Source organism: Salarias fasciatus, chromosome 15 (assembly GCF_902148845.1).
Source record: "Salarias fasciatus chromosome 15, fSalaFa1.1, whole genome shotgun sequence".
Classification (NCBI taxonomy): domain Eukaryota; kingdom Metazoa; phylum Chordata; class Actinopteri; order Blenniiformes; family Blenniidae; genus Salarias; species Salarias fasciatus.
The window spans coordinates 21,803,995-21,822,752 of record NC_043759.1 but is presented as its reverse complement, the minus strand read 5'-3'; the positions used below and the strand labels follow the sequence as shown (position 1 = coordinate 21,822,752).

Sequence of the window (18,758 nt, the reverse complement as noted above, 5' to 3'; positions counted from 1 at the left end):
AGGAAAAGCCTCCGTTCGCTTGGTATCTGTGTTGGTGTGTGAGTGTGAATATGAATGTGACTGTCCAGCCAGCAGGAATCATCTCACTTTACGGTGAACTTTGGGAAGACTTAATTAACAGCAGCATAGGAAATGGATACAGGTGCGTCTCAAAAAGGTTGTTTATCATTGAAAAGTTAACTTTTTCTCCATCATGACAAAAGAGAGTATCAAAATTGTGACTTCTGGTTTTTTTAAAAAAAAAAAGATGAATTATGAGAAACATCTTTTGAGAAACAGGACAATTTGACAGTTATAATGAAATCCTCAACTTTTCTGTTGCATTCCAACCTTTTGAGATGTATCTGTACTCTGAGGATGAGAATCAATGTTTGCTTCTTCTTGCAATTTTTTTTTTTTTTTTTTTTACTCGCAGACATTTTGTACATACACCTGTAATGAGAAGCACTGAACATTCTGACTGCAGGTTAACAAAACTGTGTGTCTGGGAGGAACAAAACCACCTGAAACTACTTCAACACCCAGCTCAGTCGCCCGTAACACTCGGGATATTTTATATGCAGTCATAAGCACATTATATATTTGACATGAAGATTTTTTTTTTCTTTTTTTTTTTTCTTTTTTGCCCTCCAAAGAAGCTCTGGCTCGATCTGTGACATTTGGACACTGTAGATTGTAGTGAAGAACTGAACTGTGACTGAGATTTGACCACCAGAAACAGTGGTGGCTCCATGCACTGTCCTGGCCCCTGTGTGTGCACTGTGTGTGTGAATATCTGTGTAAATACACACATTGTTGGCTCATTTTAGTTTTTTTTTTTTTTGTTTTTTTTTAAATAAATTACAGCCGTTTTTCTGGTCACTTGTTGATTCCAGTCATCAGGGCAGGACTCATCCCTGTTATTTTAAAACGAACTGAAGGAATTTCTCGTTTTGTTCTTGATCGGTCGAGTCAGTTCCCCGCCTTTCTCTGGGGCTGCTGGGAAATGATCGGGGGATTCTTAGGTGGGATTACCAACGCTTTAAACAAGGGATGTCATGTCAGAGGAAAAAATGTTCGCTCGGAGGAAAAACAAAAACTGTGCCATTGACTAAACTCAGTTTCTTTACAGATTCCATGTCCACGATCACAGCTACTTCACTGGGCTTTGTGTGTTTGTTTGTTTGTTTGTTTGTTTGTTTGGAGCGTCATGCGCCACTTTTCAAGGAAGAAAAAAAAAAGAAATGGTCTTAATTTCTCTTTCCCTGGGTCGAGGAACTGAATTATTGTGTGAAACTGCCCCGGCTGACACAGCGGGGCAGCAGTGTGGCTAACTGTAATGTTGTATTTACCCGGTGGAAGAAAAGACTGTCCAGGAACAAATAAAAATACATTTTCTTTAATAAAATAACGAATAAAATGAAGTCTCACTTTCATGACTGTCCACCTGGGGGCGACACAGCAGGGTCTGAGATTATTGTAGACAGCAGCTGAGTGAATGTGGCACGCACACACACACACACACACACACACACACACGCGCTACTTCTGAAGGGAAACTGACTGTACTGTATTTGTTCGGAGTGAAAAATGCTTTCTCAGATAAAACAAAGCTGTTGAGCATTGTGTGGTGCTGTCGAGCTGTCTGGAGTCCTCCAGATGTCAGTGAGGACTCATGTCTTCATCTTCACCCCCAGTTATCCAGACTCAGGTCAGCACAGCTGGATTCATACGGTTGACTTCTAGAATCCCTGTTTGCAGTTTGATATGAGTCGCTTGGAGGAATTCACGGATTGGAGGGATTTAGTCTGATAATTCAAAGCCGTTAATACATCGATTAGGGGGGCTTCAGGAAGAGAAACGTGACTTTAAATCATCACAGCAGCAGACTTGAGGAAAATAATGATTTTAGTAAAATCATTTTACAGGAAAGGATGGTCTCACATATATGTTTCAAAATGGAAGTGAATCAGAATTAGATGAAATACTGTTGCTGATCAATCACATGTGGAAAGAGGGGACTCTCCCACTGACTTTTGGAACAATGTAAATTTGTGATTTTTCAGTACAAGAAAATAGCTAAACAGCTAAATATACTGGCGTATGTGTGTATGAACCAACTGAGAACATTTCAGACTTAAAATTTTTAGGAGTGAAATCTGATGAGAAACTTACTTGGAAAAAACATGCGGAAACAGAAACGATGTAAATTCACAAACTGAAACGCAAGTTCAAAGGAGGTACAATAAGAGGAATGGGCTGCAAACAGAAAAACGTGCTGCAAGAAAACCAATACAAAGGCATCATCAAATAGAAAAACCACGCAGAGCACAAAATGCAGTGCTGCACATGACGTGATGTTTATTTTATTGTATTTTACACCAGAAGTCAGCACTCTGCACATCTGGAAGTAGATTAGCCTGCAGCAAGATAAGATGATCAGAGATTGATATAAAACATCCATTTTAATAGTATATCAAAAAGCCCTGTTATTGCAGCCTTCCATCCCTGAACCCCATCCCTTTTTCCTTTGATAGATTTCCCATCATTCTGTAGATCTGCACTGGCAGCTTCTTCTGCCTGCTGCTGTGCATGAGGCAAAACCCGAGGAGGAGGATCCTGCCACTCTGCACAGCCGAGCACCACAGCAGGGCCACAGATTCACGATTTTCTCATATAAAATGATCAGAAGGGGGAAAAATGTCCTGCAGAAAGCTATTCTATATGGGCATAATTAAATGTGAACTCAGTAAGAGCATTGAATCGGGATGTAACTCCTGTTTGTTTGTTTGTTTATTTGTTTTGTCCCCAGAGGGAAACTCAAGCATACAGACATTTTTTAAAGATTTTTTTGTCAAGTGCTTTCATTCCATTCATCATATTTTCAGTTTTCTCATAAATAATCGAGCATGCATTGATCCAAACTTCTTCTACAGATTCAAACAGAAGAAGAAGTAGTAACTAGTAACTGTAATTTATTACTTTTTTTTTTAAAGTGACTTGCCCAGCACTGCTGAACTTTGACCCCCCCCTTGGATGGATGTTTCAGGCCTTCCAGCAGATGGCGCTGTAGCTCAATAGATGCTGCAGAATCCTCATTTTCAGTGCAGGAGAACTGAGATTTAGGCATCATCAGGCTGTTATGTCAGCTCACTGTTTGTCTTTGTTTCACAGGTAACACAACAGTTCTTCCTGTCTTTTCTCTCCTGCACTCTTTAAACAACACGTGTGTTGAACTTCGCACCTCTGACTCATGCGACTCCGCTCTGTTTCAGACTCCATTAGTAATTCATGTCTCCTCCACCACGGGTTGGTCTGCCAGCCAGAGCTGGTGTGTGTGTTTTTTTGTTTTTTATCATCTGTGCACTCCTGGTAACTCTTTGAATAATCCAAAACCTATGAAAAGTTTGGAAAAAAAAAAAAATACAAATCTGACATCCTTTTATAACCTTCACGAGAAGCTGCCAGAGAACATGAAAGAGAGAGGAAACTATGTGGTAAGTTTGCCATTAATAAACACTTTTATATCGCAGAGCCGAGAGGCCCGGACCTCCATTTTTACGTGAGGAGGTGCTGAGCGGTGCCTGTCAAAACAGCTGGCGGCCGATCAAGAGCTTTTCCTTCCAGAGAAACGACTCTCAGCGAGCAGTGATTCATCTAAACAATGAGCCCGGGAGCGAGTCCATTAAAGCGGGCCTCCACTTCAGAGTCTGGGAATGAACCAGCGCAGCTGCTTGGATTACATATCGTTTCATTAGCGCTCGCTGTGCGGAGGATAAATGGACGGGGACGGTAAATAATCAAGTGTTACTTCAACAGGTAGAAACAGGACAACGCTGCAGACCACACATTTCAGGTCAAAGGTCACATGCAGCCAAGGATTCATCTGGAGTGTTCCAGATCAGTAAAACCGTGCCAGTTTTGGCCCACAGGCCTTATGTTTGACACTCCTGGTGTCTCCTTCTCTTCAGTCTTCAGTTATTTGAAGGGAGAAAAAACAATCTCAAGAAGTTCAAATGAAACCATTTTCTTTGCTTTTAATACTCTTTACAAAGTCTAATCATACATTCTATGGTGATTGTATTTATTACAGTCTGCTGCTGAGTAGAATAGAGTAGAAATACTTTATTAATTCTAGACGGAAGTTCTTTAAATCAGACATTTCCCATTCACATGCAAAAAATCATCAAAGATTATACAAAATCTGGAAAAAAAAACTGTGGAAGTGGGATTTACAAGGTTGAAATCCTCAAATTGACTGAGTCTTTACTGCTTTTGAGCTGGAAAGATGTTTAGAGGTTTGAGTAGAATAAAAAAGCACAAACAGAGATTAATCTCTGAAGTTTAACAGCAGTTTTTCAGACGAGCTCGTCCTCAGTGACCCCAACGAGAGGGTGTAAAAATAAACAGATGTCTGACGTTTGAGTAACAATAAAAAACATTAACTGCAACATAGAACGTGTTCAGATCTGTACATGCACATGCAGTCTTCTTGTGTAGCATTATGTTACTCTTTTATCCCGAAAGACACTTTTGCGTATCGAAATGCCCCAAAATGTGGCAACTAAAGAAAGCAAGAAAACAGTTAAAATCCCTCCAGTTAATCCTGAAACATATGGAAGTCTTCAACAGCACACTTTGAAACTGCAAAGTTATGAAAGTGAAAACCTTCTTCTTTGAGTAGTAGCTTTATCATTGGTTACCTAATAATCTGTGAATGTCTTATGGAAGAGGTCTGATGCATTCTTAATGTGTCCAGATGGGGAACACGGTTTGAGCCGCTGTCTGAACAGACTCTGTCATTTACTTTTATTTATTACTTTTCGAATAAGACCAGTGACGACCTGTTCACAGATGAGATGGCAGATGGCTTCCTGGAAAATGAGAAATGTATGAACTTTGTGCAGCTGTTGAGCAGTTTATGCCATCTGATGATGATCGAAACAGAATAAATCGGGACGAGAAAGTTTAATAAGAAAACGCATTAGGTAGGTTACATTCAAACTGCGGGAAAAAAGGTGTTTTTCAAACCAGATCCAGGTCACATTTATATGTAGCTTTGAATCAGATCCATAAGTTATTGATTTTTTTCTCAGAATGTTCATCTGATGTGACGAAATCTCTTTTTAGTGCTACAGCTGAGAGTGATTTCATTACAGAAAACCCAGCATTATTCAGTGCTTGATAGCCTCAGTTTGCACCTGAGCTGTCTGCGTGGGTGGAGCTCCATGTGGGTGGAGGTTAAAGCGCCGGGCCGTCCCTCTGCACGCCGTCTCTTAGTGAATTGCCTGGTGTTGATCCTCCAGCTGACAGTTAATCAGAGGTGGCATCAATTAACCAGCGTCGGGACTCGGGTTGCGGCCCTTGCGTTGCCGGACGCTTTGTGTGCCGCTGACCCCCGTGTCTCGTACACACGCCGCCGGGGCGAGCGGTTCGAGCCCGGTTAACCGCCGCGCCACTCCGGACCGTTCCTCCCTCCTTTCTCCGCCTCCAATCACTCATCTCTGTGAGGTGACGTTCAATTATAGATGACCATCATTAGAAACCAGAGCCGCCGGAACACAAGCTTTACCCAGACCGACACACACACACACACACATTAACACACATTAACACTGATGGGCACGGCAATTATTCCCAGAGACACCCAAGACTATTGAAGTGCTAATGGGGTAACACCATCCATTCCATTCTGGAGCCGCTGCACCCCCGAGCCCCCGTGGCCTCCTGGTGACCGGCAGCCTGCTTTTTCCACATCGGGATCATTACAAGCAAATTAACATTACTATGATCAAACTATATTACATTACATCCCATAATGATGATATTGCATGGCAAAAGTCATGCATACGGACAATATGATTATTGCAGCCGCTGAACGTGAAAGTTGATGTTGAGGGCAGCTGCTTATTCCGTCTTTGTGTCTGATCCTAATCCCGATTGTGCTCAGTTGGAGCGAACACAAAACCCATCGCTCATCAGTCACGAACACAGCGATCGACCCTCGGTACAGTGAACGATGGCACCGACAGGCTTATGTGTACATGCTCTCGCAGGAACACACACACTCTCAGGTTTCATGTCAGTTTCCATCTCATTTTCTGCATCTTCATCAACATATTTTATACACACACTAGTTTTACACACTCCAGTTTTCAGCAAAATCATTATCTTAAGAATCAAAAACTCAAATTAATCACCTTCAGCAAAAGAAAAGTTTGATTTAATTGTCCCATAAGAGGGATACGGGAGGTACTGAAATTATAAATTCATCAAAAAGTGATGGAAATGAAAAAGCACACTATGAGATGTGCTGATGGATCGTCATTTATCAAGTTGATTCTTATAAACATCCACCGTAAAAGTACCCATACATGATCTACTTTTAACAATTCAGAAGGAAGCAGACGTTACTGACAGATTCAAATCTAATTTCTTGCTATTGGATCATGAAGAAAAACCTTCGCAAAAGAGTAAATTTCCCCAAATTGATGGAAACGATGCAAGACAGGAATCACCTTAGTATCTGAACTGAAGACACGTTATACAGACACCAACTGTGTTTTTCATCAGGAGGAGTGGTTCCCAAACTCAAATATGTTGCCAAACTGAAAAAAAAACCTGGTTTGATAAGTGGTGTCAAACATAAGGCCCATGGGCCAAAACCACCCTGGAAGATGGGTTCCAACCCATCCTGCCAAACCACAACGCTAAAAATTTCAAAGAAAACAGAATTTTTTTTTTTTTACAGATTGTCTGAGAGGACCAGACACATGACTAAACTGAAACGCTGATTTAAAGCTGGTTTAATGAATAACTAAGGAAGTCCACTTCAAAAGAGGGAGTATTTGCAGGTGGACACGTCCAGACATGTTTTGTTGTCTTCATAAAACAAATGAACTCACGTTGGTAACGGGTTGATGACAGTGAGCGAACACACAACTTCAGCGAGACACAATTTGACGAAACATTCCGATTTTCTTAGCAGAGCGTCTTGATTTGATCAAACAAACAGAAAGAAAAGATTTGGGATATTTCTTTCAAAATAAAATGCCATGGAGGCCAATGTCTGGGTCAAACATCGGCATCGTTCTTGAATATTTCACAGATGTCCACAACGGTGTGGAAACCATCCAGAGCCCACACGCTCCACCTTTTCAGTCATTAGTGCAATTGTGTGTGAACGTACTGTTGGAAATCATTTGACGTTGATAACGTGTGTGTGTTACGCCGCCGAAGTGAAGTCAACACCTTGTCAAGTCGGTGAAAACAACTCCAAATCAAATGTCCCAAGTCTTTACAGGTAATTAGCTTTGACAGTAAGAACTGAGCCGTGCCATCGATAAGCAGTTATCCGAGTCGCCTTGAAAGCCTTTGTTCAAGTCACAAGCTGTACAGAAAGAACAATGCTCACTCTAGCGTGCAAAGTAAACGCAATGTTCCAGCGGCCCTGGGTACGTCTTTACGTGCAGCATGCATTATTAATGGCTTTTCCATACCTTGTTTGTCCGATTTAATTCATACGTGGCCTATAGCCTCATTCAGCCTGACACACTTCTTTAACAGGGAGACTAAAGCAGTTCTTCACACACGCATGAACCAAAACAACAAAAGCAGTCTTATCTTATCATGCTGCGGTCGGTGTATTCGCCTAAAAATCACTTTAAAGCTTTAAATGAAGAAAAATAAAGCTCGTATTTCTGCATCTTGTACTGGCTTGGTGCTGTTTCTTTATTTTAGAGTCGACCGTTGTGCAGAGTGAGTGTGCGCCACAGTATCAGAGCTTACTGGTTCATATCACTGTTAAGTAGCCAGAGAGGTAACTAGAGTGGGGGGGTGTCTCCACCCCAGTGGGTTCAATCTGTCCTCATTGGGCACACGCATAACGCGCGTCTCACCCTTACACACACGCGCACACGCTCACAAAGCGCCGGTATTGGGTGACCGCCCTCTGAATTATTCAGCAGCGGCGATGAGTGCCTCCATGCAGCAACCAGATTCTTCCACATCTCTGTGCCTGAATATTAATGACCCACAAAGCATGACCGGAGTGAGAAAGAGCGGCGATAAAGAGCGATATGACACATGCCAGAGATTTTTAGGATCGATTGATAACTTTTTTCACTTGTCTATTGGACATTTTGACCGTTCAAAGCCATAAATCAAACATTGTAGTTGTAGAAACTATGCCTGTGTGATTGTTATGGTACAAACATGTAAAAATTATTTCAAAATGAATGTTGCTGTCATAATCTCATAGCAAGTTCTTAGAACTTTGCAAAAACGGCAAAATACTGCAAACAGAAACATGAGGGGAAAAAAATCGACCTCAGGTTACCAAACAAAATGCAACACCAAGTAAAAGTAGGTCAAGTTCAACACATCTATCTATCCAGCTGATATCAGGAAGGAAAAGGCTTAAACAAGTGACCAAAAAGTACAAATGAACAATATTGCTGCAGTGACTTTGTTGCATTTCTCTTACTCCCTTTATAATAAATAATTTTTTACACAAACATGAAAGAAGAGGATCGTTGACAGTTTAATCTGTCTTCATGTGAAACCCAGCAACTGCTGCACCTGTTACTTCAAAACTGTAATTTATTTCTATGACATTTGAAATCTTTTCATTTGCTGTATTGATGGATTGAAGAGTTAAATTTTAGTCTGAATCATTTTAATCCAAAATACACAAAATAAATAACAGACAACAGAAAAGAATTTAGTCAGGATTTGTTTTTATTTAAATTTTTCAGTGATTGTACAAAAAAGCCTATTCACTACTGAAGAGTCATTGTGCATTTTACACTTCACATTGTGATGGGTGGAGAAGAACATGTTGGAAATAAACAGACAGCCTCAGCTTCTCTTGACTGGATTTCTTTGTATTTGAATGATGTCCGAACGATATTTGGCACTGAAAACTCTCTCTATGCGGGACGTTTGCTGCTTTGGGAAGCAAGACATTAAAAGTAGAGCTATAGCTTTATTTTGTAGCTGCCATGAACAGATGCTGCTGTGAGGATCCTCCGGTGTGTCAGTACTCCATGCTGTGCAGCTGGTTCTTCCTGTCGGCCTTCCCTTGCAGGGCTGCAGGGAGCAGCGGCAGGTTCAGATCCGCCGCCCGGCGCTGGAGAGAGGGGCGAAGCTGAACGGAGTTCCTCTTGGCTCCGCTCATGCCTCCTCCTCCTCCTCCTCCTCCTCCTCCTCCTCCTCCTCCTCCTCCTCCTCCTGCTCGCTCTGCTCCTCCTCCGGCTGCAGACAGCTCCTTCCTCTTCCCCCTCTCCTGTCGGAGGCCTTTTATCAGCAGCGTCTGCTGCCTCTGCAGGGGGAAAGCCGGGGGTTTGGACCCGTTCACCAGGAGCCCCGGTGGTCCGGGTCGGGTCAAACCCACCCAGGTCATCTTCCGGCCTCGTCCGTCCTTCAGGGCCAGGTTGCGGAGGCGGGGGAGCTGGGCGGAAGGCGAGGTCTGCGCGGTCTCCATGGCGCCCAGGTGCGCTCGCTCCGGAGAGTGCGCCTCGGCATCCAGGAGCATCCTGGGAGAGACGCCGTTCTTGTCAGCGGAGTAGAACGTCTGCAGCTTCTCCAGGCGCTCGTCGATGCTCCGGTGATGAGAGTCGTCCTGGCGTCGGTCGTCATGGAAACAGTCCGAGCCGGGATCCGCCCCATCTGACTGCGTCGTCCTGAGCAGGTGCGTGTGTCGGACGGGCCTGGACGAGCCGTCTCTGATTGGCTCCGGCGGTAAGGGGACTTGGCAGGGGGCGGAGTCACAGAGCTGGGACGCAGACGTTTTGGGAGGAGAGAGATGGACAAGCTCCCTGTCTCCAAACACTGGCACTGAAACACAGCGGAACGCAGTCATGTGGAGAACGCCGAGCTGAGGACTGAAGAAACACACGGTTCTGGACTGATCTGAACTCCTCACCCTCTGGAAACAGAACCTCTCTGGTGTCCACGGTGATGGCGATCTCCTCGTCCGTCGCCCCGTGGTCTGCCGGCTGCTGGGCGTCAGAGGGCGAGGCCAGGCGGGGGGGCACGGGCGGCGACACGGAGAGGGGAAGCTGAGGGAGACACGTGGAGGGGGGGCGGTTCTCGTCATCCTCTCTCTGCTCCTTCCTGTGGACGTCCTCGGTCCTCCTCCTGGTGCTCCGGCAGTCAGTCGTCTGCTGGGTCCTCAGAGGTCGACCGAACTGCTTCGAGGTCTTCTCGTTGGCCGGATTGTTCTGAGGATGAATCAGTTGTTGAATGGTCATCAAGAAAGTTCATCATTCACCCATCTTTGATAACACTTCATCAGATTCAGCTCATCAGCACCAGCCTCAATCTTTAATCTCAGATAATCTGATTGAATATCGGTGAAAAGTGCCATGTAAATTAAGTCCATTTTACCTTTTCTGAATGAAACAGCTTCATCATTTACCTGTTTCTGAGGCTTTGACTCGCTGCTGTTCCTCTCTCGACATGTATTCTTGCTGGAAAGACTCCAGTCGTTTCCTTCCAGCTTCTGCCAAATAAGCCATGGTTACTGTTTGGTTTTAACCAACAGATCTTTGTTCATAGGTACCATTGAGTGACTTTTAAAAAATTTTGAGTATGTGTGTGTGTGTGTGTTTCCTTACATAGAGTGTTAGTCCATGTGTTTACATGGGACTTTTTAATTCCTCTATAAATTCAAATGAAGCCTAATTCTGCTATAAAATGACCACGTAAATGCTGAAAACTCTGATCAGAATTGAGTTTAAATCCGAAAAGAGCAGCGGATTTATTCTCCTTTGGAAGCGCAATTATATGCTAATTAGGCGCGACTCCATTCTGGTCGCTCTGCGCATGCTCCGTCGTAATGACGTGATTTCCAAGATGGCGGCCCGCTTTCCGCGTTTCAATTCGTATGGAGACGATTTATTTAACGGCAGTTTTAGAAGAATTGCATATAATGAAACGAGCGGATCGACGGGCCCATAAAAACGCGGACATTTTTAAAGTTGTAGCGTCAAAGCTAATCGAGAAAGAAAGATGAGAAAAAAGCTGTTTACTTCCGGGAGACGTCAGTACGTCATTGCCGCCCGCTGTCCAATCAGAATGCTTCGCAGACCCCGGCGTGAGAGGATTAAAATTCTTCGTTTTTCCCATGTAAACACCAAACTCATGAATATAATTCTAAATTACTTAATTCAGAATAAAGCAATTACAAATCAAAAATGACATGTAACCACACTCTGTGTTGGGTGGAGGGTGAACCTTGCCGGCCTTGGCCCCTTTCTGGCTCCTGTTGAATTTGCTCAGCAGCAGGTGGTAGGCGGCCATGATGGCGCAGGGCCGGTTGGTGGTGAGCGTGTTGATGATCTCGGAGAGCGAGTAGCCCAGCGTCTCCGTCATGTACGCCAGCACCGACGAGTTCAGATCCTCTGGGCACAGTCTGGGAAATAACAGCAGGGGAGGATGGGAAAAAGACGGACAGAGACGACATAAAAACGAAGGCGGAGATGCGTCCAACCGCTTGAAGTCTCGCTGACGACCGACTTCTAGTTGAGTCAGACAAAAGCGAGATTTCAAAAAGACACGTTATTGCCAGAAGAAGCCACACGTGATTGTATTTCCACATTGTGTAAAGTGATAAAAGGTTTTTAGTCCCACTCTGGTGCACTAAGCTGTTACTCTGCAGACCACAAAAATTTTCATTTCGTTTGAAAACATGCAGAGATCTCCCTCCTGATTCATTTGCCCACATTGTAAAGTTTGTGGCAGTCTTTTTTTTTTTTCTGGGAAGAGCTTTAGTGACCTTCTTTGCTCTTCTTGTACAAAAAAAAGTGTCTTGTGCAACCAAACAAAAAAAAAAAAAAAAAAAAAAGGAAAAGAAAAATGCAAAAATAAAAAAAGCCCCGTAAACTTAGGTTTCTATGTTATACCCATTTTGGAGCAGTGGAAATACGCAGAAACTATATGAGAGTTACTTTAAACAAGCTGCCTTTCTCTGAACCATCCAGACACAACACATCAGCAGTCCTTCCAAGTTATTGAAAAGTCAGAGAAAAGAAATGGTATTAGAAATTATATTTTCACCTAAAACATTCAGGAAGTACAAAAAACACATATGTGTAAAATCTCGAAGTTGTGATTTTACTGATATTCAGCTCAAAGTTTAAAGGCTTCGTCAGAAGCTGCATGAACTCATCTGCAGGACTGTATGAAGACGTGGAGGCAGTAGAGGCTGAAACCAGAAGACCACTAGTTCTAAAGCTTTAGATAAGTAAAGTATAGAAAGCTGATGTTTGTCTTTTCAGTGAAAAAACACCCTGACTGAGAAGGATGCAGAGAACTGATCTCCAGAGTAGGATCAATGGCAGAAACTCACCTGTTTTTATGAGACAGTGTGTGCAGTGGCCTCTTGGAATATCCCTCATTGATCCATTTCTCCTCCATGGCTGCCTTGACGCTGGGTCTCTTCTCTGGATCCGGCTCCAGAAGAGAGAGCACAAAGGTCACGGCCCCTGAAATAACGAAGAAAGAAGAGGATGAACTGTCACAATTGATTTGTTGTGAGGATTTTACTGACCAACTCCTGAAGTGAAAAGATTAAAGGATGCTTAAAGGACGTTATTGTTGAGTTTCATCCTAAACTTCATAACTCATATGTGACCTCCATCTCTTCCTGTGTGTTTTTGACATTACTCTCATGAACTTGCGTCCAGCTCTGTCAGACTGTTGTTTCTCGCTGTGACTGTGGTGAAACCACATGAGAGGCAGGGTTTCCCTCCAGGAGAGCCGATTCGTCCCGTCGCCCTCTGACATAAGTCTGTGCCGAGGCAGCCCGACCGCGGCTGATAGCGTGAGCCCAGATGGGGAATCCAGATAAGCTCTGATGGTACAGATAGATCCGAATGGGACGGCTGCCACGCTCACAGACATTTAACCCCGCGAAGCTGCTTTCCATTTACTACGAGTATTAGCCCTCTCAGTGGCGGAGCCAGAGCGGCGTCTCTCGGCCAAAGTCAACCCAAGCTGTTTGTAACTAATAAAAAATATATAATACTGTATTTATTGCCTTTCAAGTTAAGAAACCCGAGGAACAGTAATTATACGAACACCTTGGATTGAACTGTGTTTGTGAAGGGTGAGGTCTGAAAGCTGTGGGTAAGATGATAGTGCAAAAATAAACCATGCAAAGATGAGAATAATAATAACAGTAACAAATATGGACAACAGGAATACGGACAAATACATGGAGATGAGGAAGCAACAGTTGGACAAGTCTGTAGCAAGAAAAACAGCGATGAGTGAAGATATTGGCGGGGAAAGGGGATTTGGAGGTGAAGACAAGTCTGAGAGGTTCAAATAGAATTCTGATTTTAACACCACTACTGCTAATAGTGACTGGTTCTCCTCACAGTAACAGGAGCTGTGTTTGTTTGTGGTGACGCAACACCCTCACCGACACTGTGAGAAAGAGAGGGACTGAATAAAAGATACTAAACCTGCTGAAAAACAGCCTAACAAAGCATTGAATCACTTGATCCATCGCCTTGTCTTTGGTGCTCAGAACATGCTCAAAAAACACAGGGCAACCTTTGCTGATGTCCGCCGGGATGCTGCTGATCTCTCCGCTGACCATCTTCTGGTGAAGCTGTTTGATGTTGAAAGGCTCGACGGTGAAGGGGAGAGTCCCGGTCAGCATGGCGAACATGCTTACACCTCTGGAAACACACACACACACACACACACACACACAGTCACATGTGAGAAAACAGTAACACATGTTTATATAAAGCATGCTTTATCATACGACTACACACGATCTCACGCACCTGCAATTTTAAATGTCAGGACTTTTCTGCTTCCTATAAGTTTCTGTGCAATTTAAAAGCTGGCCGTTGACAACCTGTTCTGAAAACATGAGCCAAAGAAACTCTCTGTTTGCATCAATTTTGTGTTGTTTGGCACCTATATTTTCTGGTTTTAAAGCTATAATAATCACTCAAAAGTTTCTTTAGCAGCTCACTGTTTGACGCAAATAAAACGTCGCCCCAGTGGAATATCAGGTTAAGCCTTGACCTGGAGGGTGGGGGCCGCAGGCCTGAATCCCGGATGTGGCAGGAATCAGATCTAGTTAATAAAAAAGGAGCCAAGTCTTCAGCGCCAGCGGCAGTGACTCGCTGTGGTGAATCTTATAAAAGGGAGCTCCAGGGCAGAAGGAGCCTCAAACATTTGGCACTTTTATGTAACATCCAGTTTTAGAGTATTAATCACTTTGTTACTGCATAACTGAGTAGATAAAAATTAGAGTTTCAATGACTTTTCTTCAACGTAAGAATCATAGCATGGATCACTACAAATAACTATATGATTTATATGCTAACCAAGCAAATAAAAAGCATTGGCTTCCAAATCTGGTTCAAATATTTGGTATATTAAATATAACAGGGGCATAGAGAGTAGCTGGACATCGCCTGCGGTGCATTTTCACCACGTTAGCAGCCTGAAAGCATTTACAATTTCACAAAAACATTCACACGCCAGTGGAGACGGCTGCCAAACAAGGTGTTCGACTTGGAAGGAGCTTGGCGTTCAGTGTCTTGTCCAAGGAAACTTCAACATGGGATCCAATCTTTAACCTGCTCTCCCGGCCGAGCCTCATTTTTTCCATTTCACAAGTGGCCCGCTTCATTTCCTTCACATTTGGGTGCCCTCTCTCAAGTTTAACTCCTGAAAAGCCTCTGTGGTGCGAACACAGGAACTCGCTGTACGCTGTTTTCGCCGTATTACTTACACAGACCAGACATCCACTTTGGGCCCATACTTCCTGTGAGCGAGCAGCTCGGGGGCGGCGTAGGCAGGACTTCCACACTGGGTGCTGAGGAGCTCCAGCGATAAAGATTCAGCTTTCAGAGTGTTGCTCAGACCGAAATCTGTGTAAAAACATTATTGTTATTTTTTACAGCAAGGTCCCGATCTGCGTTTTCTCAATTCTCCCTGGAGGAAGCATGCATGCCAACATACCTACAATCTTTATGTTGTTGTGCTCATCCAGGAGGAAGTTTTCAATCTTCAAATCTCTGCAAAAGAACATAAATAATCAATCTCCTTCTGAGAAAAAGGAGGTCGTTTTTTGCAGGATTTTCACAAGCTCTGCCCTTAATCCTCCAGCGGCGGGAAAGTAGGTGGAGAGTAAAACTTATTCCATTAAACCACACATTTCTATTATTGTGAAAGATTTTTAGGGATGAATTCCAATGACAGAATGAACTCATGCGCCTGAAGCCACAGTGGTAATCTGCACTAAAGACCCTGCAGCCTGTAACGACCACAAGACACGTTAGGCTCTTTCTTCCCTTTGACTCTCGACTGCTGCCAACCATTATGTGGAATAATGCAAAAAAGATAATTAAATCCAACATTTCATCCAAAATTAAATGCTTTCGAAAGCGTTTTGAGCATTGTAGCTGTTAAACAAATCTGTTATCTGTTTGGGAATTTTTTTTTTGTGCATTTACGGGTGACCAGAAAAGTTGGCTCACAGAGGCAGAAGAAACCCCAAAAGCCGTGTTTGGCTTTGAGTTGAGCTTTTAAAACACTTAAAAGGACTTCTGAATGAACAGTTGGTTGCAATCAATGTGATTCATCTATTTTGAACAAATGAAACCTCAAAGCTGGAAAACACCATTTTCAAGGCTCTCCTCAGCTTCCCCAATATCCTCCAACGAAGATCTATTCCTGTTCACCTGAAAAAGTCGCCTGCCGTCCCTAGAAAGTACCCCGGCCTCGCCACCGACCGCACGCTATTGCCTGCTCTAAAACTACCACGCTAAATGAAAATCTGCGGTCGGGAGAGAGAGAGAGCCCCTATAAACTACAGCCTGGGAATCCGCCATGCTCCTTTCATCTGCCTTCATCTAAGCAGCAGACGCTCGAAAATCCAGAGAAGCCCGGGCCGAGTTCAAAGAGGGAAACGCGGCGAGCGAGAGCGAGAGCAGACGTCGTCATAAAGGGGGAAATGTACGCGGTAAATCTATCGACTGTGGGTGGCAGGAGGTGCGTTTAAGTGCAAATTTTCCATTTATTTCCAGTTTAATAATCTCCGTGTGGGACGGCGGCCGGGGGGCGTGCACGTGGCGGGCGGGCGCGCGTGCAGGGCGCGGAGAGGTGCCGGCGGACGGCGGAGAGCGACGTCGTTGAGGGACTTCATTAGAGAGGAAGTCCATGATGCCGTGATGATGTGTGAATCATGGCGCCGGCGCAGGATGATGAGGTCATCGCCTGGTAATCACATTCCCACCTTCGGAGGAGCCAAGGCCTTAAACCAAAACACAAATTCTGGATCCTGCTGCAGTGTAAAAAAATACATCCCTACCAAACAGAAGTGCTGTGCATTGTGTGTGTGTGTGTGTGTGTGTGTGTGTGTGTGTGTGTGTGTGTGTGTGTGTGGTGACCTGTGCACGATGCCGTGTTTGTGCAGGTGCTCCACGGCGGAGAGGATCTGCCGGGTGTAGCGCCGCACCTCCCTCTCCTCCAGCCGCTTCCTCTCGCAGATCCTGTCCATCAGGTCTCCCCCGGCGCAGAGCTCCATGGCCATGTAGTAGCTGTTCTCCGTCTCCAGGGTCTGACACACACCGTCACATGGGCGCGCTGGTTCAACCGCCGACGTGCGACTGGGAGCGTTTGATTTTAGGTTTTTACCTCCAGCAGGACCACGATGTGAGGGTGTCGGACCATCTGATGGATTCGGGGCTCCCGCTTCATGTTTTTCAGCACGTAGGAGTCCTGGCGGGCTTTCTTCTTGTCGATCACCTTGATGGCTACCTAAAAAAACATGAAAATCTTTGCCATATTATTTCCATCTTTTGGATTTTATTGCAAATCTGTCATTGGCAGCAAGTTAGTGATGAATAACTTTTTATACTAAAATGAATTTTATCATTTAAAGGTTTTAGCATGTTGTGCTAACAATGATCTGGTACATCAGTCATTTCACGCATGTGATCCTTTAACAAGAAAAAAAAACTGATTACAGAAGAAATGATATTACTCCATAAAGCAGTCAGCTTCCTTTCCATTTCATTCTCCCGCTCCTCAGATTCGGAGAACAACACTGGCAACGATTTGCATTCTCACAACTAATTTCCCCTGAAGATAATGATGATGAAAAAAAGAGACCTTGGTTGCTCAGGAAATAAAATTCCCTCAACAGTATTTATCATTATAAAATTCCCCTCTCACAGAGCAAAACGGGATCAAACTGAATTTTACTTCTCGTCTATTCAGTGCCAATCCATGACTTAAACCTACACTGAAGCCCGAAGGCCTCCAGCAGCGACTGTTTGCATATTTGAGGACCTCACCTCCACATATCCCCTACCTGTGCAGGGCAACGGGGGCAGGGAGAAACAAACACCCCCCTGGGGGGGGGGGGGGGGGGGGGGGGGGCTGCGTTTGTCCATCACTCCAGCAACACAGCCAGGGGTCAGGCACTCAGTGACCCGTGAAAGGTGAACACAGACATGCGTTTACTCACTCAGCTGAGCCAAACACACACACTGTCTCCTACGCTGTGCTGTCAGCGTCTCAAGCCGGATAGATGGTCAAATGTTAGATTTCCGGCCTCGTTGTCCGTCTTTTAGACCAATTTATCCAGTTTAGCTTCATGTGGAGTTGGGTGAAGACATTATCCGGTCCAGCACAGTACGAGCACACAGACAGACATCATGAGGCTCGGGGGCCACATGTGGCCCTTCAGTTCTGTGTGTCTGGCCCTCAGAGTGTCACTGAGAAATCCTCAATCAAATGAAATTTACCGTTATTATTGGTTTTACTATAAAACGGTCAAATTCTTCACATTATTCCATTATTGGTTGTGTCTCGCAATCTTTCACCTCACAAAATTGATATTTCCCAATTGAAAAAAAATAGGTTGACTAAAAAAAAGTGTAGTTTTATATGTACTTATTTATTGAACTAAAAATTTAGAAAGCATTAAGCATTAAGCACACATAAAATCCTGTTAAAAAAAAGTTTTGTATCATAAGATAAAATTTATGCAACTTATGTCACAGCCCTCGAAACTGGGGCTAATTTTTTTCAGTTTTTTTTCAGTTGTCAGACCCTGGATCACCAAATAACGTCAAAGGCATGTACTTGAGAGGAGACCCATGCATGCACAGGGAGAACATGCAAACTCTGCATAAAACTCTTGGCTTGGGGGAATCGTCTGGCTGTGAACTCATCACAGTATCATAATCATGCAAGCAGCTACTTCTAGCTACATGAATATATAATAATAATAATGGCAGTTACAGTTTTATGGTGATCTATAAGCTCCATGAGCTCAGACTGTGTCGATATATGTTTATTTACATATTTCAAGCAAACGTATGATGAAATATTTAAAGGTCTTATTTATGAAATAATCAGTTATGGAGGCCTGAGGATTTGTACGTATTACAACAGTAATAACAGGCTGCAGCATTCTTCATATGTGTGTGTGTGATCCCTTCAGCATGTCGGCGCTCTCTCCGCCCAGCACCAACCTTTTCCCCCGTGCCGATGTGCAGCCCCTCCATCACTTTGGCAAAGGAGCCCTTGTTGATCATCTTCCCCACCAGGTAGGAGCCCACCCGTTTGGAGTGGGGGAAGCGCCGCAGCAGCTCCCTGGGGACCTTCAGGGAGGGCAACGGCGGCCTGTCCCGGCCCAGCCCGGGCGCCTCCCACTGGGACGCCCCGCGCTCGCCCACGCCCGCCCCCTCCGCCACCATGTCCTCCACGGCGGGCTTCACTGCTGCTGCCGGCAT

The 18,758-nt window shown here is 44.3% G+C and overlaps 1 protein-coding gene across 1 annotated transcript; it reads right to left on the bottom strand.

Annotated features, from left to right (window-relative positions):
* Positions 1 to 9,016: 9,016 nt before the first annotated feature.
* LOC115402342 (hormonally up-regulated neu tumor-associated kinase) lies at positions 9,017 to 18,758 on the bottom strand. Its single transcript, XM_030110853.1, has 11 exons — positions 18,498 to 18,758; positions 16,651 to 16,773; positions 16,404 to 16,573; positions 14,974 to 15,029; positions 14,744 to 14,882; positions 13,543 to 13,670; positions 12,332 to 12,467; positions 11,218 to 11,395; positions 9,905 to 10,202; positions 9,374 to 9,816; positions 9,017 to 9,109 (listed from the first exon to the last, which is right to left on the bottom strand). Exons 1-11 carry the CDS (start codon positions 18,756 to 18,758, stop codon positions 9,017 to 9,019), a joined length of 2,025 nt encoding a protein of 674 aa, XP_029966713.1.

Excerpts from the sequence above, each read along its gene's own strand:
- LOC115402342 (XM_030110853.1), bottom strand. The coding sequence starts at position 18,758 with ATGCCGGCAGCAGCAGTGAAGCCCGCCGTGGAGGACATGGTGGCGGAG. Across the intron at positions 10,203-11,217 it reads AAGGGGCCAAGGCCGGCAAG|AACAATCCGGCCAACGAGAA; the intron begins GTTCACCCTCCA and ends ATTCATCCTCAG. Across the intron at positions 9,110-9,373 it reads GAGGCCGGAAGATGACCTGG|CGCCGGGCGGCGGATCTGAA; the intron begins GTGGGTTTGACC and ends CCCTCTCTCCAG.